At 38.5% G+C, this 26,069-nt stretch overlaps 1 protein-coding gene across 2 annotated transcripts in view; it reads right to left on the bottom strand.

The window, feature by feature from the left end:
• Positions 1-26,069, bottom strand: part of LOC128881576 (FH1/FH2 domain-containing protein 3) — a 258,099-nt gene that overhangs the window by 152,909 nt on the left and 79,121 nt on the right. For both annotated transcript variants that reach the window (XM_054132795.1, XM_054132786.1), the window contains exon 2: positions 19,043-19,152. In XM_054132795.1, the coding sequence (XP_053988770.1) occupies positions 19,043-19,152 (110 nt within the window). The remainder of the gene's footprint in view (positions 1-19,042; positions 19,153-26,069) is intronic.

The following is a 26,069-nucleotide window of genomic DNA, read 5'->3' as shown; positions in this document are numbered from 1 at the left end:
TATGAACGATTCCTTCTTCACACCACTGTCATCAACTATATACTCCCAAGAATCACACAAATGGAAGCCACACACTCCAAAGACATTTTCGCACTAAATTTATACTCGGTACTCGTTCTACCAAATTTACAATAAAACAAAAAAATCCTTTTCAGACGTAATTTTCTTTCAATAAATTCCACCTTTACATCGACTTTCACGAATCTTCACAATAAACCGTTGCTGCGCATCCCAAGTATGCGAGGGCCCATACAACTACGACGACTACGACATCGCGCGTATTGTCTTGGACTTTGACAGACACTGTCGTAAATCCTCTCCCTTTAAACGTTGCGCAAGCAATCGCCACGGTTGATTTATGGAATTTACCATCCTCGATTTCCAGTCGATCGCTATGTTAATTAAAGTAGCACGAACTGGCAGTTAAGCTCGCGATCGTCGACGACTGTTACGTCACCGCCACCCACCGTTAATTACGTTTCGATCTTCGTCAGGTTAATTTCCGACTTTCATCACCTACATCTTCCTTGTGATTGCGACTCAGATTTATGCGCAGCGCGAACAGGAAGTTTGGTTTATTTTGTTCAACGTAACCTAATTGCATTGTTTTAGCTCTACTCTACCGCGATGATTCAGGATGGAGCATTGGCACAGATGCGAGAATATTGTCCGAACGGATGTAACATTGCTCTAAAGATTCTTTGCCTTCGATCCACCTACGATGGTGATGTTAACCCTTTCAGACCTGGTGTCCACAATTGAGGACAGAAGAAGGATCAGTTTTTTGCAAGAACTACGCTATTAGAACATTTTTTTATTTTTTACATACTAATTTTAGTCCAAGTTAACTCTAAAGATTAAATTACATAGAAACAAAAATAATTCGAATCTGAAAGGTACTTTTTATTAAGAAAACATCGAATTCGTCGACATAGTCCTCCGCATCGTTCCAAGGTATTGTCACGGGTCTTCTGGGTGTTAATATTCATCGAAGGCGTACGCAACGATCATTCGGAGCCCACGATTCCCCTCGACGTGTGTCACGAGACTGTTCGCAAATGCATAAGGTACGTTCATGCTAACGAGGAAGAATCTAAAAGCGGACAGTCCACAGAGGCGGTCGGATCGTAAGTCACGACTCGTCGGACGAGTGACCAGTATAAAGGGTTTACGAGGCGAGCCTAGACCGAGCCAGTTAGTTCCACCTGGCAGTAAAAGGTGTAGTTGAAGTGTACTGAAATATCGTCCAAAGCTCAGCTACGATACCTCGTAAGACCTGCAAAAACCCTCTTTCGATCGTTTGATGCCATTTGCTCGACTTTTTCCAATAACTATGGAGGCAATTAGTGGAAATGGAGTATAATGAAAGAATAAAATACTAGTTTTATTAATTAAGAGTCTTGATTTTATTACTAAATATTTATTTAGTATCATATTACTTTATATAATGCACACGTTTCATTAAATTATCTGAGAATACTTCCGTAAGCAACTCGAGAAACATTTACTGTTTTTATTCATAATATGAAAGGTGCATGGTGTATGAATTATTTTTGCTCGTTTAAATGTACGTTGGAACGTACATTATACACGTGTAATTTGAAATGGGATCTGCAGGTCTCAGGCAAATATTTTCCAGACACTTGGTGGCCAGACGTCTGGTCCACAAAGCGACATCCGGTAAAAACACGTAACAATAGTCCTGGTTCAGGTTCCACTCGAGACATTTTACAGGCCTCGAGGCCATAAATTTTCTGCCACCTACACCGGGCCTTTAACTTCGCAACACCCACCGAATTTCCACCAATAGCATCCTAGCTCCAATCCAAAGTGCTAACCGATCGTGTTCAACGGAAGTGCTTACAAAATTGAATGAAATCGTAAAATCGTGTCCTTAGAAATATCAAAACAACACACAACTGGTGACTACTGTTCTATTAATTCGAAGCAAATTGAGATTGACAGTTTATGATGAAACTTGTAGTATCTCAGAAACTCGAAACACATTTTGGAAGAACTGATCATTATACTGTTCTGTAGAAGAAGAGAGAAATGGAAAAACTTTGCAAATAATAATTTCTGTATGCAGCATCTTGGAAATTAAAATTTAGAATTTAATCTTAACCTCTTTAGGGACGATTTTCTTTTGTGATATTATCAAATTTTTGTTCCTTTTATTATTGACAATAAATATAATTATAAAAACCTAAACGTCCACGTGTGCGGCCAAGGGCGTGAAGAGGTTAATATAAATATTTCTAATAAATGGACAAATTTTGCAAATAATTATTTATGTATATAGACGTTAAGGAACTTCTCAGAGAGAAGAAAATTAAATGAGACGAAGTGTGATTAAATATGGAGGCGCTTAAAACACACACGTCGAAAGTATACCAAAGGATTCGTCAAAGAGGCAGGATCATAAAATAAGTTCCTGAAAGAATCCTATATACACAATCGACGTTAAATTCCGCTGTACGTGATGCAGCATGCCCCGTTTTTCCAGTTTCAAACATTCTCGAAAGATTTGAGGAGAATCGAATAACTTTTCGCGATAGTTGAAGATCCTGAGAAGATTTTCCATCCTATGGAGTCAAGTTAAAACGACGCGTGTTTCAAGTAAATTGAACTAGCTGCGTCGAATTGATCAAGCGCGCCTAAGTGGTTACCTTTTTGAACACTCTGCGCACGCGGCGTGACAAAAAATCTATCTAGAATGAAGAACTCGGCGTAAAGAATCATGCGAGACGCCGACAGAATTCAGAGAACAAATATTGGAAGTCAATTTTAGCGAGAAGTAAAAAAGCATTTTCAGACGTACGCGATGAATCATATGTTTTCCATTTGTATAGCGAGGAATGTTGTAATGTTGTAATTTTGCGTTTCTATTGTATTGGCCAAGTCTAATTAAATAAACAAAGATGACAGGAAAGAAAATAATTTTGTTTCTCGAGACAGTTGTATTTCCCTTAAAAAAAAATTACTTCCTCTCAATACCTTAGAAATAAGGATGATCAATATTGGTCTCATGTGTTTCGAATTTTTTATAAAAAAAAATATGTATAACAATGATTGAAAGCACGTGACTACTGACAAGTTTCTTACTGATCATTAATATATGTTTTTATCTCTACCTTCAAATAATTAAATTGTCCCCAACTAGCTAAATCCTAATGTTGAGTGGATCGTAAATGTCACGAATTGGCACAAACGCTGACACACCTGTTCCCCTATTTTTATTCCACATTCACCGAAAATAAGTTGCTTGAAATCAGTGAACCCTCTGCTATAACATCTTGTAACATTCGTTGGGAACTAAGTTTAAAGTTCTCGATGAAAACAGAAATCTGAAATATTACGTTTTCATTAGAATTCTACGAAATTAATAATCCAGGACAATTATAGATCCAATGATTTCTCATGTGTAATTAAATACTCCTTAGATAACCTTTAAATATTCAGAGAGAGTTCAACCACAAGGGTTGAAACATTTTATCTGCTCGTAGATAAATTAATTAAAGCATTAAATTGTGTAGTAAATTGGTAGCTAGAGAAAGTAACAGTGATGCATCTAGGTTTCCTGTCGTCACTAAATAACATCTGTATAATGGCATCGAATTGGATTAAATTAAATCGATACTAGACCATGACGTACACGCTGTTATTATGCAACATTCTCAGGTGTATAATTGAATTACATCGCATGTTAGCCGTAGCGGTGTAACACCCTTAAGACATCAATTAGCTGGTCACGGTCAATTTAAGTTGGCGTGTACACAACGTTAAGCCTATCGCCAAGATCTCGTTAAATAATTAGAGGTACGCGAATGCTAATCATCTTGCAACATCAATAATGCAGCCGCAACGAAGAAGAATCTTTGAGCTTTGATTTCAACTTTGTAGCCAATTGTTCATACAATCGTTTTTGTAATTAAGAAAACATCTAATGAAGTAAAGTCCATTGGTAAATAGTTATATAGAGAGTTATATTATTTAATTAGCATTATAAAAATCATTACGAAAAATTTAATTTGATTTTATTCACAACGTTTTCTCTTCGCCAACGTTCCTCTCGAGATAAATAATATAATAATATACGTCGTATGTATACGTTGAAATAAATTAGGAGTCTTGAAGGTCCAACGGATAATTATAAAACACAGTAACTAAGTATAACCTGTGTTCTATAATTAGATCAATTAAGCCACAATTAAAAAGTTGCGGTTAAATTATACTGTAATTATCCTCTTCTAAATTACATGGATGAAAACCGATATCGGTTCTGTATCCGGAACGTTGTTCGCTCGGAGGATAGCATGTATTTAATGATTTCTGAAATTGCTGAACATAAATGAAAAATTCAAGTACATAGTAATATCTACTCTTTTATTTGTTATTTTATAATTTATTTCAAGTTGAGAAAAGTACATTCATGAAAGAATCGTGGTGTGCCTTCTCGAACGTTCGATAAACCCGGCAACGAAACAAACCTGCCAGCCATTTATTTATAATAGCGTGTGCGGCAACAACGGTAAGAGGTTGACTCATTGTCGCTCGGTTCGCGCCTCCGTTCGATGGAAACGCAGATGGATATTTATAAAACGAGAAACGAGAAACGAGAAACGCTCGGCACAGACGACCAGCCGATATCCTGGGAATAGATCTCTAAACCCGGTTATGCGATTTATTCCGGGGATCATTCGGAAACGTCCGATTTCCAGAAAGAAGGGCGAAGCACGTGAAGAAGAAAGCAACGTTACGAACAAACAATTACGGATTTCCTTCTTCCACCTTTTGTTCTCGATGAAAAAAGCATTATTTCGTAAACAATGTATTTTATTACTCCTGGTGTGCTTGTTTAGTGTTCAAACAAATTTTGCTGTTCGTTTATATATCTGATAGATATTTTATATTGATAATTATAGGTATAGTTATATGATAGTTATCTATTTGATAACAAATAGATTTCTGTCGATCATGGTTAGAGATGTGAAACTTCTGCAACTTTTTACCACACGATAATCTTCATATTGCTCGTACCTCTAATTTCTCAACATTCTGTTTAATTAGAGGTACGAGCAATATGAAGATTATCGTGTGGTAAAAAGTTGCAGAAGTTTCACATCTCTAACCATGATCGACAGAAATCTATTTGTTTACCGACAAGTGTTTGTCGTAAAACCAACGACGTTCTAAAATTTCAATAAGATTTGCTCCCGTCACATAAATATTTATTTTTCCGATTTTTGTCCACTGATTGGCGCGCTACGCGACGATTCAAATAAGACAACCTGACCCTAATTCCATTTGCATTCGTCGTTTGCGTATAAAATTACGCGACAGAATTCTGGACGAAAAGAAAACCCAGAGAACTCTCGATGGACCGCGGCAACGCGAAACCGTGCGTTTAACGAAGAAAGAAGAAGTAGCGAACATTTAACGGAGAAAGAAAAAAAGTCGAGAGTGTTTCGCCGCAGCTGCTAACGATAGTTAATCGCGCTAAATCTCTGCCAAGTGGCGCGGGAACAAAGCAAGCAAGAAAGAGAAACCCTCCACGGCCACCGAAAGTATCAGTTACGCAAGTGGCAGCTGCTGCCTGTATAAGATGTTAATGCTCCTGCAATTGACCGTGAATATTGCCTCCGCGACGCTAGGTATCCATTTTACCAGCGCAGCATCCTCTTTGTTTCCCCATTCTTTCCTTCGATGCTCGTTTCCAACCACCTTTCGCCTTCTTCGATCTATGCAATTACTTTCTACGGCAATAGTTCGTGTTCAATGTTTGTTACAATGGCGACAGGACTTTTGTAACAGATTAAAAATTCACGCACTAGTGATTAACCCCTATCTGTTTCATTAATTGATTAATTTTGTAATCAATTAATGAAAGGGACAGGGGTTAATCACTATTGCATGAATTTTACTTTAGAGTTCACAGAAGATACTTATTTCTTAGAAAATTGAATTTGAGAAATGCTTATTGTACGTAATCCAATTCAATCGTTTAAAATGATTAACTAATAATAAGACTACAGTCTAACGAGGCTAATGGTATTTGACGATAATTTTTTATTTCTTGATCGAAATTTTATGACTACAGAATTAATCAGCTGAATGATTGAATGGTCGAAAGCTTGAACATTCAAATGATTGATTAATTGAAAGACGGAATATTTAATCGATAAAAGGAATGAACAATTGAAGAACTGAACATGTGTACGATTAAAAGCTTAAACATTGAAATGATTGATCAATCGAAAGACTGAACATTTAATCGATTAAATTAAAGGATTGAACGATTGAAGAACTGAACGCGTGAACGACTGAAAGGTTGAACGTTTGATAGATCAAACAATTGAATGCCTGGAAGATTCAACGAATGAAAAAGTGGACGTTTGAACAACGTCATCCTCGATCGACGGTAAAACGTGAAACGGAAAAGGAACAAGGCAATCGCGTAGGAACCGAGAAACAATCGTTTCTAGTAAACACCGCGAAGACGCCTGGTTCTGCTCGATCGTCATAATAAAGACCGTGTCAAACAAGTCACTCCTGATCGTCCGATCGTCCACGAGCCGCATCGAGAGGATCCTATCGAAGGATTCGATCCGCTCGTTAAAACCGTTTGCCGTCCACTTACCTTCGTTCCACTTCCGCGAAAGACGCCGTACATCACGGTGAACTATCCGACTAATGAACCGTACAAACAATAGCTGAATGTTCCCTTTTCGAAGGCTTCACTTTGTCTCGCGAACGACGTGGACGGGATTCGCGAAAGGCGGAAATTGTCATTTTTTTTATGCTCTTGGGGCTCGATCACAGTGTTTATCATATTAGGTCGCAGCCTCGATAAATGTTTATGATTATAATTTGCAAATTGCTGCGTCGTAAGGATGTAGTTTTATGGCTGTGGTTGATCTTTTGTTAGAGGACGCGGCGGAGATCGTTAGAGTAGCACGATTAGGTAGAACGCACGAGCGTGAAATCGTTCCTCTGCGGAGGTAGGAAGTAAACATCGACAAGGTAAATACAGCTTATGTTATTGGTAGCTGGGAAAAGTGGCTACGACAATGGACGATCGGTACACGCGCAGATTTTGATGATCTTTGGATGATTATTTACTGGGTGCATGCAAGAACTTTTTCGTATTTAAATGGAGCTACTCTTTTACATTACGAGGGTTATCAGGTGTTATCGCTAAAATTCAAGAATTTCTTTCGAAACAAAAGATACAAAGAAATTGCTCGTTATGACTTATTCGTATTAAAATTACAATTAACGAAAATTAGTTACAGTAAATATATTATTATATTCTTGCAAATTTAAACTAACTGAAGACCTATTTCATGCTCTTATTGCAGCTAATATGTATAAGAAAAGATTTTTAAAACTCTGAATTTTTCTCAGTTACCAGGACTAATAGAAACATTTGAACGTATTTGAAACATGTAAAAGATAAAAATGAAGAAATCGTCCGAGATCTGTTAGGAACATACTGTTTTCAAATGGATTCGATTCTGAATCATACGTTATAATTTGGGAACAAAGACCATGATGTACCAGCGATTACACGTCGCTAAATACACGGTCTGCAATTAGACTGGCAGCGCTATGCGATACGGTTAATGTTACTAATGGAGGAAGTGTGTAAATACCCGGACATTCATTCATAACAACGGGTGAATTGCTTTATGTCCTTCGGCCGAGGCTGCTAATATCATTAGCGTGACAACGTGCTCAAGTTACGTTATATCGCGACGACATTAATGAGCCGATTTATTGGCGTAGTTTATATTGCTGTTTTGTATAGATTACGGTAACGTGTCATACGCCAAGGGTCGACCATTATTATGCTAACTAGATTTCGACTACGAAGCTGTAAATATGGTGATGCGAGTCTAAAATGGCCCGTTTCGTCAAGTCTGTGAGTTTTTCGCAACGGTTCATTAATTACAGTATGAATAGTATCGTCCGAGACGTGTCATTTAAAAGATTCCCATAACAATCGCCACTTTTCGTTGCTGAAGAAAAAGAGAAATAAATTGCGAAAAAATTTAAAAAGTTATACAAGTCGTTCTGTTTTAATTTAGAATTTTATTTTATTTTATTTTATTTTGATTTTCGATTGAGGGTGTGGTGATTAAGTAACCGTAGAAAGACCATGGTAAAAGAATTCCTTTCTGATAATTAGAAGGGATGAATTTCATCCTCGTGATACTTGGTGGATATCGTTAAAAAGGAATTTTCTTCTTTAGAGGAATTTTCTTCCATGGGAAGATTTAAACTCCTATAATTTTATTATTCCTCTTTAAATTATAGCTAGTTTATAAATAAATAGCTCCATACCTAAGGTGTTTGACTACTGATGATGTATATTTTGTTGGAAATTTAATTCTCAGAGGTCAAGGTAACACCTGGTTAGATTTGGAGCAAAATCAATCTATTGTTGAATGTTTGTTTTAGTAATTATAAGAATTTTTAAGAAATAGCAAGAATGATATAGGATTGGTTTCTCGAATTAATCATTTTGGTACACATAATTGGTACAACAGCAGAAAATAATTTCCACTAATTGTTCCACAGCAGTTATTTTTATCTAGCCTTCAAATGGTTCCATTATGGAACAGGGTTAACTGAAAGCAGCGGATCCCTTGGCTAATAAGCTCTGGTGTCATCGAGCCTCCCTTCGCCCCCTCGCGACTTACGTAACCTGTTTGAATGCACGTAGGTACCGGTACGACACTGGTCGCGTATAATTATAATGGAAGCTATGCGTACAATATCCGCGGGCATAACGGCCCTCGTGCAGTCTCTTGAGAGACGGCAGCGGGTGGCAGGCGGGAGAGCGGTGCGGATAGTGGGTACTCTCCCAGGGGTTCAATAACCAGGCACAATAAGTCGCTAAACGTTCGGCATAGACGGCGCGATGAGTAATCAGCTTCCTACGTATCGGTCCCAAGGATCGTTAAGGTGTGTACATACGTCCTCGAGCCGAGATGCCTTATGCATTATCCGCGCCCGTACGAAGAAAGGAGGAAGGCGAGTCGGGTGTTCACCTATGGGTGCATCTGCGCATCGTTGCTGCGTTCTGTCTACCATTTATTAGGAAATTTTATTATTATTATTATTATTATTTCATGCGAGTTATACGTGAGTTACATTTATACAACGTCAAACCTGTTTTTGTACGGTTTTGTTTTATGCGATTTGTTTTGTGCCATTTTTTTCTTTTATGCGGTGTACGAATCTAAAACAATATCGTAGATTTGAATTTATCGAATGCGAGCATATAACTGCGATCGATTATTAATAAAGGAAGAAGAATAAAGCGACCTTCGAAGTGCGTGAATACAGATCTTTTGATCATTAAGATAGAATTAATTTTTAAGCGAGATTAGCTGCTAACGAACGAAAAGAGGAAATTCCCAGACTAAAGAAGTCGGTTAACCTCTCCCAACGTTAAATTACAATAACCACGCTACTTGGTAATACAGTTTTAATACCACCGCCTCGCGTTTGTTGCTCATAATTAGTATAAAAAGGCATCACTTCTTATTTCATTTTACCCTGACACGGAAAGCTACTTCTCTAGATTATTTTCACTTGTAAGAAGGGAAGTTCTCCCGTACCTTCGAGAAACCTGAGCACAACAACTCCTGAATGGACCTAATGAGTTTTCAAGACCTCGCAGCGATCTTCTCTCTCCGAGAGGAACACGTAAATCACGGCCAAGGGTGCACTTTATCAGACGGAAAATAAAACTTGCGAACTAGTTCTACTAGAGAAATTAATCAACTCGCCAGGAACATTAGCGTAATGTTCTATGCCGAGTTTGGTAAAAGTTTCTAGATATGTAGAGCAGATACTCTTCATCTCGGCGAGGAGCATCTTCGGAGTATTAACGACGCAAGGAAATTTCTGTAGAACTGCTTTTCAATGCAATTTCTATCGAAATTTATACAAATAATAAGACCTTGTTCAATTGATTTCGATATATTAAGAAGAAAGCATAGAATATGTAACTGATCTATCGTAATTGGGAAAAATCAAAGCCAAATACATTTTTCTTACATGGAGTTCGTGAGATGACAATAAATTACGTATAATTATAATTTTGTAGGTGTCAATAATTGGAAGATTATTTAGCCAATATCTGTCAAGATTAGCATTGTTCAGCATGACTAACAATTTTGAGAATACAAATATTTTTAATTCATTTTTGTTAATTCATATATTTAACCTGCTAGTCATCTGCAGACTCGTCACCTGAAAAATTGAGAAGCAAATATCATTTCAAAGATATCTGTTCAGAAACTCCAAAGTGCTCGCGTCGATAGGTGTTCTAAGCAAAAATAGGTGTTCTATCAAATGCTCCAGAATATGACCATAAATAGAAAAATTAAGAAATCAAGAACGAATACCTTAATAAATCAGAAAATCAATCATCGCCATTATCCTCGAAAATCATGCCAGAAGTTCACTCGACAAACAAATCCCTCACACAGTCTTCGCACCCTTGTACCAGATAAAATGGAAAATTGCAGGGCCGTGCCCGCATACGACGGCGCCTAGTTCCCATGTCAAGTCGTTTGTCGCAACTCCGCGCATCTCTCCCACAACGATTCCCCGTTGTACAAGAATTTTCCGCACGGAAAATTGCGGACACGATCCTAACGATGAGTCGCGCGATGAAAATCAGCGATCTTCGAGAACGGTAGCCCCGCATGGGTAACGAGTCGTTTATCTCCGCGCTAATGCCACGCGGTGGTCCACCCACGCGCTCGACCATTGGACGCTCGCTCGCGATTACCTTTGGCCGAAGCCACCGTGTTTCGCGAAAAGTAATTCCGCCGTGCGGTTTCGCCGGGTGTCAGGGTTCCGCGCACAAAGAGACGGACTTTCCGCGGTAACAAATTGTTCACTGGCGTGGTCGCGCCGCCACCCACCGTGACGCGGGACTGAATCAACGCTGAAGTTTCTCTTGAAAGCGCTTCCAGGGACCATAGACGCGTGGCTGAGCGTTTAGAAAGCAGCTTTGAAGCTTTTTTTATTTTCGGTGAATAGAATCGGTGGATGTTTATGGATGGAGGAATTTGATTGGCAAGTATTTCATGGTAGTCGTTGGAAGCTGGTGAAACTGATTGGTGGGAGGAAGAATATATTAGGCTGTAGAAAAATTTCGTGCCAATTTTTAAGAAAAAGTCAAAGTGACAATTTATCTTTTAATGCTTGAAAAATATATTCGCTCCAATTCACTCATGGTACGTGCCCTTTAATTCGAGAACAACCGTAAGAAATTTAAAAAAGAAAACATGTTATACTTTGCAATATAACAAATTCTAAAATTACGATCAAAGAAATGAAATATTTAGGAGTCCAGCAATATAACTTTCCAAAGTTCTGGCACCGATACCAGCAAGTCTGAACAAGTAGGATCGAGTTAGAGAGGATTGAAGCGGGTTATAGTTGATCTTAGCGGATAGGAATGGGTTTCATCTTGAGCAAAGCCAACTCCAAGCTACGGTGTATGCAATTCCCCTGTCTACATGTCAAACTCCTTGTCTATCCATCGAAAGTTTACACAACGTTTTCGTTCGGTTCCAACTTCGTACCATTCGAGACACGACACCGTGTTTCCAATAATTTCTAACACGTTTGCAGTTCCTAACATTGCTCCACGAAAGCTTCGATCCATTGCAAAGACGGCTCTTAGTCTCTATTCGATCTTACCCTTTCATCTATTCGAATGAAAAGAAGGATTCAAACTATCTCAGGTGAGGTCTCTTCTATGAAAAATGCAGATCTTGATTCATAAAACTTTCGTCATTCTAAAAGAAAAGAAGGGTTTCATATCCAGATTGTTACAAGGCGAGATTCGTTTAAATAAAATAACAGAATTTAAAATTGAAAGCTGGAATTCAAGCTTGAAATTCAAGGTGATAAGAAGGGGTTCAGCCTGTTGTAAAACGAGGGGTTTTATTAATAATATCAAAACTTAAAATCAAAACCTTTTAGAAGTTGCTAGTTTTATTAATATTAGGTTATCCGAAAAGTTTCTTTCGTGAGTTGCATTCAATTATTTTCTGTGCCAGTGTTTATATAAATAGACAATCTAATTTCTTAGACATTGATGCTGTAACAGTATGAAGCGAAACGAATCGTACAGAATTCAGTAATGTAACATTAAACATAAAATATTGTGTATATATTAATTACTAATAAAACGAAAGAAACTTTTGGGACAACCTAATAATTTTAGAACTTAATATCAAAAACGTTAGGAGTTGCTAGTTCGACCTAAGGAAAATGTGACTAGAGCTTCCTACCTATCAGCTTCTCTGGTCTTCGTTAAATCCGTTAATAAGTTAACGATCTTACAGCGACAGACGACAGAAACTCAAGTTCGTTGCGGTTAGATTGCACGTCGAGACAAATGTAATTAATTAACCCATCGTGACCTTGGATTTTCCACTTCTCCGTGGATCTACTTACACGCGGTGCGAGCAACCACCGCCGTTGCGTTCTTACCTATTCACGCGAGATTGATCGCCATAATTTTCACCGTGTAGCATTGCGCGTGTACCTACCGGCGTCCTAGAATTTCGCGGCAATTTATTCCCATGCGTCGCGAACGAAGCGACGGGTGAAAACTGTCTGGAACTTATGACAGGGCTCCAGGGACGTTGTACTCCGAAACGTTGTGCCTCTTCAACGTTCCAAACCTACGACTCGGAGTCCTTTCCGTTCTAAACCTATACAATACTGTCTCCATGTCGATAAAAACATTCCAGGTCGACGAATGTACGAGGGAGCATTCTTGAAAAGGACTGGATGAATTTTTCTGATGGAAGTACGCAAGAAAAAGTCTGTGCAAAATTTGATCGACAATTGCGTAAGTCGAGATTACCCAAGAATATTCACACGAATATTATTCATTATGGCTGACACTTGCCCACACCGTTTGATAAACTTTATACTGGTTTGCAGGAACGATGGGAGAGAAAATTGAGAAGTTCAGACGCAAAGTCGATTAGTGGCTTATCGAGATGTCCAAGTCTATTAAACTGGTTGATAGATGTTACAGGTTGGAAAATGTCAGGGAATTTTAGCCTGATAAAGGATGGATGATATATAAGATATGACTGCAAAATCGTACCATTATTTGATTAAACGTTCTAGCACGAAGCTAAACATTGCTGTGTTTGTATTTTCTAATTTCGTGCCTGATCACTTTCGCAATCTTGTTGTTTTGTGTCTTGCAACAGATTGTGTCACAAGTAAAATTAAACAGCCGATTTCCACGGCATTTGGCACTAAATCCTCTGAGGATGATGCACGAATTTATAATCCCAGCTGAGTGTCGAGAAGATTACAAATTGGATGTTTGTAAGCGACTTATAATTTGGTCAATGAACATTTACACAGAGTGGAAAAGAATTTGATCAATCATATTTGTTCACAATTATTTTCACAGTTTTTAGCTCTATGCAATTAGTTTCATACTATTCGTATAAAGAATATTTCATAATATTCCAACCCCTTGTCATAGACACGATATTTTATTCTGAGTACAACGTCTGATTAGATATAGTTTCACATAAAATTTGAAACTAATGGTATTAAAGAAGCACTTAAAATATCGTTACAGGAAGCTACAGTAAATAGGTATTGGATACGAGACAAACAAAGCACCTCATCTCAATAGAAAGTCTCCTTTGTATCTGCAAACTCTGGACTTTCACCAATTCTTCGAACAATTGTAGGCGGATATAGTGCAAAACGTAATAAATTTCAAATTGAAGTCGAAGTACCAGTGCTGATTTAAACGAAGTAGAGAAACACAAAGGAGAAGTAAGACAATAGGTAAAATATTGATGTAACATGTTGTGATGGGCCTGGAACAATTAGATATTGATGATATCTCGCGGTTAGGTTAATAATAGCATATACCTGGAAGCCATTGTACCGCAAATATACTTCATTTTATTTCTCTACAATAATTATATCTCTTCTGCCATCTTTTTTCCTTCTTCACTCAATCCTCTTGAACTTTCTATTCGCGAATAACCAATTCCATTCAACTTCCTATACAATAGTTTCAATTTTAAAATAAAATGAGAAACTTATAAAAAATGTTTAAAATCGTATTAACAAAATTCACATTCATACTTTTTCCAGGAAAAGATTATACATAGGTTTTATGTACAAATAAACAGTAGATGTTCATCATACACATAGGTGTATGGACTGTTTTATTTTCAGTAGTTACGCATCATTTTTTCCTTGATAAATCAATAAAAATAAATAAATCAATCAATGTCATAATATATTACAGGACGTTACACGTTTTTAAATAAATATCATTGCTACTATGTATTCAAGTTTGTCTATATACTGAAATTTCAACATTCAACCGCATGTGTCAAATCCTAATCAACTAGAGACACTTGAAAGATACTCTTTTGCCCAGTAGAAAAATTCAAAAGCAAGAATGCCAAGATCCAATCCCAAAAAATCTTTCACTCATCCCTATTATGTATTCAAATTTACATATATAATATAATTCCAACATTCGGCTCCACCTATTAAACTCCAATCAACCGTAGACCCCTGAAATGCACTCTCTTGTAAAATAAAAAAATTCAGAACCACGAATATCAACCCTCAACCCCCAACCCCCAGAAATCATCTCACCGAAGACCGATTCCAGCCCCCCTACGCGACGCCCTATATTCAGAGGCCGGCTCCCATCGCCGGGAATTACACATCGCGTGGAACCGCACGCCAGCCTTATCACTCGATTCAAAAAGCGTCGATACGAGCCACCCGAACGCGTCGTGCGACGAATACAAAATAGAAACGGAGCAAAAAGAATTCCTTCGCGCCGTTTGCACGCCCGCGGAGGCTGTTCGAGGTGGGTTGTTCCCGCGAAAGGGGAAGAAAATGGGGAATCGGTGGAGGTTATCGACGCGTCCGTGAAGCGTGTACGGCATCACGGTCGCCCGACAAATTTCACCTAGCGGAGCCAATATCGGGGGACTGGAAAATCCGTGGCGCGCGTTTCCATTTCGACGAGGCGAGTTCACGAGTCGTGTCGCTGGCTCCGATCGGTGTTCGTGGCCACGGCTGAATAGCGAGAAAAAAATCGGACCAGCTCGGTCGTTGTATCGCGCGTCCAACCGAGCGTACAGCCGAACAGAGAATGGAAAAGGGGGCGAGCGCGGTAAACGTATGACGTCGTTTTGCGGTTCGTGGAAATTCCGGGGTTTCAAATATTGGAACGAATACCCCTGCGCAAACATTTGTTTAACCTCGGTTTGCCCTCGTCTGGTGCGTGACTCCCATTCCTCATCTTTCGACGATCGTCCATGCTACCCTTGAGACGTGATAGGCATCGAACTTGTATTATTATCATTGCGAACACTGGTGAACAAGAATCAAGGATTCAGATTCAGTGTAATCGCCGATGGATATTGAAATTATAAACATATATCTACTAATGGATTATTGTCTCCTCAGATAATTCCAAGGCATTTTGACATTTCAGAGTGATGCCAACAGTTATCAATATTGTTATTAGTCATCAGACACACAATACGAGTAAGGCTTACCTATACGTCATCCTATGAAAAAACTACAATTACGTTACGAAATATCATGCGATAGGATGTGATCTGAAAGTTATGTTTTCAATATAATTGATTCCAACCTTCTCGAACCTAAATAATACCACTAAATGATAATTTCCACTGAATTCCTATAAATAAGAAAATACAACAGAGAAATATAGCGTTGTAAAAATTATAAAATATAATCGATCCATAGCAGGTTTGAACAGATCCAAGCGAATCGAGGCGAGTAGGAGCAAATTGCAGCTTCGAGCATATTAAAAGGACCCCCAGCGAATTACGGAGCCCATAAGAGCGGTTTCGGGCGCCTCGAAAAGGGCTATAGCAGTATACTCGAGCAAGCGAACGTGTCAGAGTGGATCCCAGCGAATACCAACCGGTCCCTACAGGTCCTACAGGGTCGGGGCGAGTTACAGCAAGTCCGCGCGATTTGGAGCGGTTCCAGCCGCCCCGTAGAGGCAATAACGCAGTGGAAATCAATATAACGTGAACAGCACACAGAGAACACGACCGAGAAAACAAGGAAATGGTAACCTCGTTTGTTGACGCGGACACCAACGCGGACACCAACGCGGGATAAGCTCTAAAATCCAGGCAACTATCGAGCGAAGTGGTCCAACCGGGAACTTTTCAAATTTAAACAAACGAAAATTCTTCATACGCGAGGAAAATTCTTCCGCTGAACGTATCCCCCGGTCTCAGTCGCGGACTTGGGGAAAACTTTGTCGTACTCCCCCAAAAATGCAAGAGTGGCCATTTTTTTTTATACCGTACCGTATTTCCGTAACCGCTGGAACTTCGCAAGAAAGTGCAATTTCCACGGGAGCAGGAAGCTTGCGTTGGGAAAAAGAGGGAACTTCATGAACAATATAGTGCTTTGAATGATAAAGTACGAAAGAATTCTTTTCTTTAAGGAGTTTAGGCGGTAAAATGTTTATGTGTGATTTGATTTGGTAGTGAGTTAAATTCGGATGTATTGGCTACCAAGGTAATAGTATTATAATAATGCAAATGGTGAGTTGATTATAGATTAATTTTATTTTGTAGAATTTAATTTTGTAACATTACCAAATTCACGAATCCTATCCAGATTTATTTTGACGCGGGGGCCATCGTGTTAATATAATGATTGAAAGACAGTGATCGACACTTTGGTCGTTTTAATTCGCGACGAATGAGATTCACTGGTCGGAGCCTGCGAGCGAGTCAACGGAGAATCGCGGTTCGCGCACGCAGTTGCACAAGTTTCGCTCGACGAGAACACGGACCCGTGGGATGTAATTTTCATCCAATGAGTAATTCATATCGGTTCGGCCCGAGAAGGAAGTCGGTCCCTCGCAAGAACAGACACAATAAACGCGATGAGTCTTTCGCGTCTTTCAGCGGCCATTGTGCTGCGAGTGAGCGGCCGCGTAGGCTCAATGGAAGCGGGAAATCAATGAAAACTCGAAAAAAAGAAGAGAATCGCGCGATAGAAATTCTTTCTTGTTTTGTTCTTTGGTTACTTTGAACGGTATCTATTGATATTCGATATTTATTGATCCTTAGGACAATTCTTATTGCTGTGCATGATAGAGAAAGAGACACGAGAACATCGCGTATCAATGATAGTAGCAAGAAGGTTCATTCATAAATTCTTTATTGAATTGATTATGAATGATAGTATGTATTCCAAATTTATGAATTTATTGTTTATTCTTCATGCTCAAGAAAACTATGAATTAAGTAGTTTTCTAGATACATAGTAAGACGAATTCATATACTTTTTGAGTGATTTGTTTGTGAATGAAAGTATGTATTGTAAAATTCTTGACATGATTCATTTATCCTTAGTTCTATAGGCAACTGTAAATTAAATCAGTAATTTTCTTGGTACACGGTAAAAACATTTAATATAACCTTTACTCAACTGAATGATGAATGTACGAATTATTATTTCTACTGAAAGAACAACTATAACAGCTTGGGATTGCAAGGGATACAAGAAGAACATTACTGCCGAAGAATAAGAAATTCAATAAGAAACACAAGTAGGAAAGTCGAGGAAAAGTAAAATGATGAAAAAGAAAAGAAAATAATAGATACGTAATAATGCTTCCAGCCACTAACCCTCTCTCGCGGTGATATCGACGAACTCGATTCGGTCTTAACGCGAATCCGATACGAGAATTCAGCTTCAATGCTTTCCGGTTTCCCAGGAAAAATCAGCTTCTTATCTGTTAGGAGTATTGCTGTGAAACCCATGGCGAATTGAATTTCGTACACTCTGATTCCGTGTGAAATTTTAGAAAATTCTTAGAAGGGTATCTAGTAGGTATATTGTTGTTCAAATTATGTACAATAACATTTTTTTAATAGGTGGATCATTTTGAACTTTAGATTTATTAAAAAATAACTGCATTGAATTCTTTGCGAAGGAGAATTTTATATAGTCTCACCAAAAGTGTTATACGCCTGTCTTTTTTACTTGAAATTTATTATAAAGTAAATAACGAAAAATATTTATGAAATCCTATCTGATTTGTAGAGAATAATTATGATTATGTACGTTTCAACTAATAGTATACTAGCTTAGATCACTTTAGACTATTCTTTTAGCAATCTTAATTATCCATGAACTTATATGAATGTGTACTATTCTTTTAGAAATTCCACTCTGAAACTTCAAGTCGATTTATCCAAAGTCTCCATAACAATCTCTGAAAAAAGGCTAACACCTCAATTGAATTCTTTATAAACTACCAGCGACGTTTCTTAAACAAGCTTCTTCGAGTTAGGTATACAGATATCCATAATGGAACTGTTCTACATACACTCGGATTAATCATCGAAATTGCAGGGTATAAACAGCAAGAAAATTCGTTGAACTTGACACGCAAGTTCGCAAGACTCTAACTCCGCCTATGCTCGTATGATACCTTTTCATCCCTGGACTTACTGGAACACGCTTCCGAAGTTTGGTCATATATCTCAGGAATGGTTCCCTGTATAATTCAGTTGTCCCAACGCAGAAGAGGTAAAGTACATAGAATCCCAGGGGATCAAAGGTAAGAGGAGACGGGGCTCAGAGTTTCCAATTCATCTCGCCACGCCGCAGACAAAATACAATGGGACACATATTAATACGGTCACCCACTATTTTGGCCGTACGTTCCCGTCTTTGAATGCAATTGTCTAAAATTTCTTATGATACTGTGCTATGCGCAAGCGTCATACGCTTTTTAATGTAAATAGTAATTTAGCATTTTAATGGAAGTGACACGATAGAAAAGATTCATAATTAATCTCTGCCATTTTCGAGGATTTTCATTCGGTAAATGGCATAATAAAAATTGAAAAGATATTCGTGTTTCTATTATATATCGAGAAGTAACGATTCTTATTGATGATATTAGATTTGGTGCAAGACTTACTTTGTTTGGAAGCCCTCGAATTCTTCTTGCTGCTCATTGATGGAGGCCTCGAGGTCCAGGTAAGCGCCGTAGTCGCCGTCCTTGTACAGCTGCAACGCCGTATCGTCCAGCTGCAATACAAATAGCGAATGAGATGTACGTATATATTTCTGTAAAGAATTCGTTGCCTTAAAATAGCTTTCAAGTTTTACGTGCGGTCGTAAACTACGATATTTTTATCTCACGCTGAAGAGCAAATTTGACAGGCTGAGGAACGATAATGCTCAACGTCACACGACATCAAGATAATGAGGATTACGTAATGGGGATTTGGAACATGATGGAAGCTGTGTTAAGCAACGAATAAAGTTCCAGTGCTTCGTCGGAACTCTGCTTTTAATATGTAGCACATTCACCTTAATGTCACTCATCTCTGCCCTCACGGGACCTTGACTATTAATGTACTGTATATCTTTCTCACCTGACAGCCGCTTTCATACAATGCAGCACAACCATGCATACCTCAAAATTTATTGCAAATTTTCGAGGCTGATTTAACCCACCATGTTTCTTACAACAGAAACAGGCGAAACTTTCTTCCTTCGTATCTGTCGTTCGTTCGAAGAAAGGTGCTGAGAACTCGTATATCTTTTATTTCTATTTTTTTTTCTTTTTTTTCAAGAATTGAACAACCGTGAATAATTATTCGCGTTGAAGACGGTTTTTTATGTCGCGCATACTGGAAACGAAAATCGCGAAAACCTCCTGCATTTGTCGCCTAATTTTAAACTCCTGCCACTTCGCGAGCTAGTCTGATCCAGCACGACGGAAACTGCGTAGCGAGAACGGGAAACTCTTCGCGTCGCGTTCATTGCTCGAGGATTTAAACGCTTCCTGATTTGCTCCTCTCGAGCTCCTCCTTGGCTGCAAATATACCCGCGAAGAGGTCTTTAAAGTGTTGTGTAAATGTTCACACTCGTTGCGGCTTAGTTTTTCAGCCGCGCCGAGCGTTCTTGAAACGTTTGCGTCGTTCCGAGAAAATGTAGGAAAAGATACTCGAAATTCTTCTAGGAGATCGTGCTTCCCTTTATTAGTCAAGATTTCATGTATTCATGGTACATGTATAACATATCTCATAAATAAATGTAGATAATAATTTTACTATTTCTTTTTGCATTTTTCAATTTGCAAATATAATTATAACTATTACAATTATATCGCAATAATTATATTAAATTCCTGTTTGAGCTCCATCATCAAAGCCAATCGAAATATTGCGTTAAATAAACGTTTGTACGATTTCTACGGTATCAGGATGATGAATTGCCTGTGAATTTTTTGCTCAGTTTCGAAATATCCGTTAGGGCGACCGGATTGAATAATTTTGTCACATCGAGCAGTCCCACGGTTTGCGAGGAATGAGTTCAACGCACTTATAGGTCGTCTTGCGGGTCAACAATTCGGGCTAATGCGGCTAATCTGCTAAATTTATCTGCGGATCATTTGGTCCACATACGCCAGTTTCCATGTACTCGAGATGATAATCTCTTGATCCGGAATCAGGTGGTCCGCGCTAGATATACAACGTTAAGCCTATGATTGCGTGATCAAAGTGATCCGAAAATAGAACGTAGGCAGACCGTGGGTCGCGAAAGCAATTTAATTATTGCCCTGTGCATGTAATTATACTCCGTTCTCCATATTTATTAGGACTCCATTTTGATACGTGGCTCCTGTAAGTTCCTGTACAGTTGCTATATTTCCTTTTGCATAGTGTATTAAAGAAAAATGAATTGATGTATAAGAAAAATTGTATCTGTATTTATAATTATATACTACTCTCTTTGCATAATGAGGTATCACTTTTAAATATATAGTAGCTGCAAAGGTTTGCATTAACCATATTTTCTTTTCTTTTGCACAGTGTGTTACAGAAAGAGAACATGAAAATAATAGCTAATAAACTGAAAACAAAGAGATTAAAGAGAAAATACTCTGAGACAATCTGGAGGCTATGGGCGAAGACTAAATGCCGCTTTGAAAATAGTGGAGCAACCTAGAACGCCATATTTACAAATGCATTTCGAGTGTCGTCGCTGGAAAAGTTACTTTCCGCTCTTTAATTGAAAACTATGCCATGACGATGAAAATCTCTATAAAAATCCATACCACTTGTGTTTCGTTAAAAACAATAAAATCATAAATTTCCCCTCGGAGAAACCTTTGCACTGTTCAAATTGGCCATTGTCGATAGTTTTATTCTCAAGTAGCGCGCATAAAGGGAGGAGAATCGTGCGTGTCGTTCTCGTAAACGCGACAGAAAGACGCTGGGCGAGCAGAGAAGGGAACGTGGCTGACCCATATTTCTAAAAATCACCAAGCTTCAAAATAGTCCGCCGCCGGCGAAGTAAGTGCCGGTTATAATGCACGCGCGTGCTGGCCCGAGCGGCTGACTGCATTTCTCTGGTTTCTAGGCGTCCTGCATTCGGTGGAAAGCGATTTGCCTTACGTAATCCACGTGTCGGGGCTGCATCGTGTACGATCTCTGGCCTTCAAGCCCGTGACGAAATTGGTCAACCGGAAGAGAACGCGTGTTCGCGTACTGTGCGCGAGGGACACGGTGGCTGCACCGGTCTCGAGCCGAGAACAATAGCGTTTCTGGCTCCTTTTTGGCCACTCGAAAAGCCGGTTGACGAATCAAGGAAGTCTATTTTCTTCTGGATGAATTTTCATAAAGGCTTGGAGAAGTACTTCGTCACAAAGTGGCCTTCTTGAACAAGTAATCCTGAAAGGGGACAGTTTAAGGAAATGGTTGGAGGATCGTAGAAATTAGGCATGATTGTGGAAATCGTAATTTTACTTGGAAACGTCATTTTGATCATTTTCGATTTTTCGGGGGAAGCTATGGGAGCTATATGCTTGTGTCATTAACAGATTCGCGAATGCTTCACTTTTTAGAGTTAAGTTCATTGAAAATTCTGACTGCGAGTGTGGTTGTCCAGAGCAAGATCTCAACCATAAATTATGTAAAGTCGGATATTATCCTCCATATACAGTGAATGCTTTTCTGTACAAGCCTCTCGTTCAACCGCTGCTAATTATTTACAAATTTCTGAAAAACAATTGTGTATATCCTTAATGATAAGCCTGTTATTCTTGATATTATTATTATTATTATTGATTCATGTTTTGTACTCTTTTTCAAAATTGTTTTGTCGTATTGTATTGTATTTCATATATTATAATGTAAATCTATATATGTACTGATAATATGCACAGCTACGTGCATATTGCTAATAATCCCGTAGGAGGTTTAATAGCTTTAATAAAAAAGAAAAAGAACAGATTCGCGACCCTTGACCTGAACACACGTCACTTCAAATTCTATTTCCTGTTATGAAAAAATTATGAAGATTTATCTTCGCTCTAACGATAGAAAAAAGCGTTTTGCCTTGAGCCCCAAGATTTAATACAGATGTGTGATCTAGGTTATTATTTGGATAATAAAAAGTGATATTAAATTTGTTGTTTTAAAAAGAAAATTTACGATCTTCTTACTGAAAAGGCTATATAATATAAATATAAACTTATCCCTTGAGTAATTGCAATCAATTTGAACTAAGAGACGTCTCGTAGTTGGCAGTGGGTGGGTTGATTTAATACGTACTGTTGAAGTATTCACACGTGGCTTCGATCGTTATCAATAAATTTTATTAGGTGAACAAGTCCATGTCGATTTTATTAAACGAACTAATCTGTATAAGTAAGAAATTACGAATGCAAAACCATTAAGGAACGTTATGAATGTAAATTCATTGGAAGGAATTTCTAACTAATGGAACTAAAGAATTCAGTGTTTGAATAGCATTTGCATGATATTTATGTCGAATGAAAAAGTCGTATCGAAGAATAGGTTTCTTTGCCCTTAATACCACGTAACAGGGGAACGGTGTCAATGCGCGCTCTTACATGTGATTTTCTTCAATACTAATTCTTATTTCTTATGAAATAACTTCCATCTGAATGAGTCTAATAATAGCTGCTAATAATAAATATTCAAGACTGATTAGTGCCTACTAACGATGCTTTACGTAATACTTTATAACCTGAAAACAAAGAACTAAAAAGTGGAGGTTGAAAAGACTTTTAAATAGTTTACCCCCATTATTTTGAAATAAATCCATTTGTCTAATTAGGTGTTAATTTCGTGTAACAAAAATCGAAGGGGATGTGTTTTCAAAAGCCAGTCTCCAGTTATACAATTTACATAAATTTATTCTGTTCAATGAATTCGATGTTAAATTCTCATTTATTGGCATTCATCCCTGTTTGAAATTTTCTACAATTTACTGTCATTCAAACTTACCCTCTATTCAAACATCCCAAGAGATAAAGTCTACTTTCCTTCATTTTTTCATTCATAATACTGATAGATGATTCTCTTCTGGGGCGCACGCGAAACACTTGGTCCATTTAAACGTTGTCAAATCACCCATCGGACGTCGAAACGACGGTCAAGCGACGTATGTTGACGCAACGCGCATCGCGTCGACTCCTACTAGCGTAAACGCCGTCGGTGGAGCAAGTTGACCGAGGCTTCTCCTTTCTCGAGTCCCACCACGATTTTCCCTCGGTGACGTTTGCACTGCGCCATTCTACTTCCTATCCTTAAGGGACCATGTTGTTTGCCGAAAGCCGTTTGAACAAGTAGCAAACATTCCGACTGGGACGCCACTTTTGACTCGCATAATCGACCCTTCTCGTGTGAGAGATAAGGGAAACGTTATAATGTCACCTTTCGGAACAGGGAATATTTGACGGAAATATTTTACCAATTTATGAAAAGTTACTGACATAATATATGAACCGTTGTCAATATTAGGATGGCAGAAACAGTAGAATATTTCCTCTCATTTATTTTCAAATTTAACCAAAAATTTCTTCAGTCTTCTTCCAAGTTAAAAACAAAAGCCTCGCTTGTTTAATCTTATTTTATTACAGAAATATGCCATGATAAACCTCTAGGGGTGTGCGGGATCCCGGTCGGGACGGGAATTCCTCCCGGGATCGGGATGGAATCCCGAGAATTTCAAAATCCCGAATACATCCGAGATTCCCGTGAATTTCCGGGATCCCGAAACCATTCGGGATTACCGAGAATCTCGAGATCCCGTAAATGTTCGGGATTCCCGGGAATTTCGAAATCCCGTACATTCGAATTGCTGACATTTTCAAGAATAACAACACTTTCGGAAATCCCAGATATTATTCTATATCGCGTACATTGTCGGGAATCCCGAACATTTTCGAGATCCCGTACATTCTCGGGAATCCCGGATTTTTGCGGGATCTCGTGTATCCTCGGGATTCCCGAATCAACTCGGGATCCCGGACATTTTACGGGAATCCCGAATATTTTACGGGAATCCCGAATATTTTCGGGAATCCCGCACACCTCTATAAACTTCCCCAAAAAATACAATGAATTTTCGTAAACCTACATAAATATACCCCTATCACACAAAAGCTCTGACAGAAACGAATTAAAAACTTTCAAAGGAAACCTGAAATCCTGAAGATCCTCCCTCCAAACTCAAGATCTCTCCAGTAATGACTCAACCCAGATCTAACTGGTCCCCTCGAACTTAAAGGCACGTGCTCAGGCCAACATAGCTATCACGCGATTTGTCGCGACTTTCTCAAGTATATAGATTAAAATTCGACGCGGTGGGTCTTCGAAGATTTGAAGCAAGTCCCGCGGGACGAGATAAACGAAACCTGGGGAGGCCTCCCGAGACAATTAACCGAGACTACGATAGCCCCGGACACGGCGTTCCGCTCGACTGTGCGAAACTTTCACGACCGCCTCCTTTTTGTTCGCCGTCACCTGCTACGAGCCCGTGCACGCGATGGAATAACGCATTACGGACCCATTCACGGAAAGACACGGTCCCCTCCACCGTGACCGATCGATAGGAACGAGATAACGTCGGCCTAAGTATCGGAAATGGTCTTATCCAGCCTGGGAGCTATTTGACCAGGAAAGAGTTACAATGGAGAGCGAAACGCGGTCAAGTGAGTGGTTATCAGTGCTTACAGGAGGGACAGGAGTGACTTTAATGATCGTGTGTCTTTGACTTGCTAAGAAACACTTGTCAGATCCTAATTAGGTTGGGCTATTTACACGACTGATGAATTTAAATGGCTTGTTGTGGTACGATTGGGTGTGGAGTCGGATCCTTTTCGCTCTGTGACCGTCGTTCGTACTGTGATTCACGATCTATGTCTAAATTAGGGGTTGAAGATTGTTTTCTTTTAATTATATTGGTCCAAACCAAGGAAAATTGATTTTATTGCTGGTTGATATGGATGTGATTATAGAGTGAACTGTGAGAAAAGTATTAAAAGAAAATTAATAAAATGGCGACATTTTAGACTTAAATGTTTGATATTTACAAATTCATATTTTTACAGCTTCGGATAGAGAATTGAGATTTAAATTTATGTCTGACATTCTAACTAAATCTAACATTTCTAAATATAATCTAGGAGAAATATTTTAAAAACCTTAAGCTAGAAGAGTACATATAAATAAAATTCTATTTTTTGACTCAGGAAGAAGAGGCTTTCCCTAAAATCCACCCTTATGTCTAACAATTGAGAACTGTAACTAATTCTAACATTTCTAAATACAATTTAGTAGAAAATTTTTAAAAACCTTAAGCTAGAAGAGTACATATAAATAAAATTCTATTTTTTGACTCAGGAAGAAAAGGCTTTCCCTAAAATCCACCCTTATGTCTAACAATTGAGAACTGTAACTAATTCTAACATTTCTAAATACAATTTAGTAGAAATATTTTAAAACCCTTAAGCTAGTACATATAAATAAAATTCTATTTTTTGACTCAGGAAGAAAGGGCTTTCCCTAAAATCCACCCTTATGTCTAACAATTGAGAACAAGCGCTCCCAAAGACACTTGCCCTCATTATTTCGTCCAACCACTTTGTCCCGGCGATCTTCCTAACAGAGTATCCCCTAAACAAC

This window comes from Hylaeus volcanicus, chromosome 1 (genome assembly GCF_026283585.1).
Source record: "Hylaeus volcanicus isolate JK05 chromosome 1, UHH_iyHylVolc1.0_haploid, whole genome shotgun sequence".
NCBI classification, from domain to species: domain Eukaryota; kingdom Metazoa; phylum Arthropoda; class Insecta; order Hymenoptera; family Colletidae; genus Hylaeus; species Hylaeus volcanicus.
The sequence above is the reverse complement of the archived record's forward strand: the minus strand, read 5'-3'. Positions and strand labels throughout refer to the sequence as shown.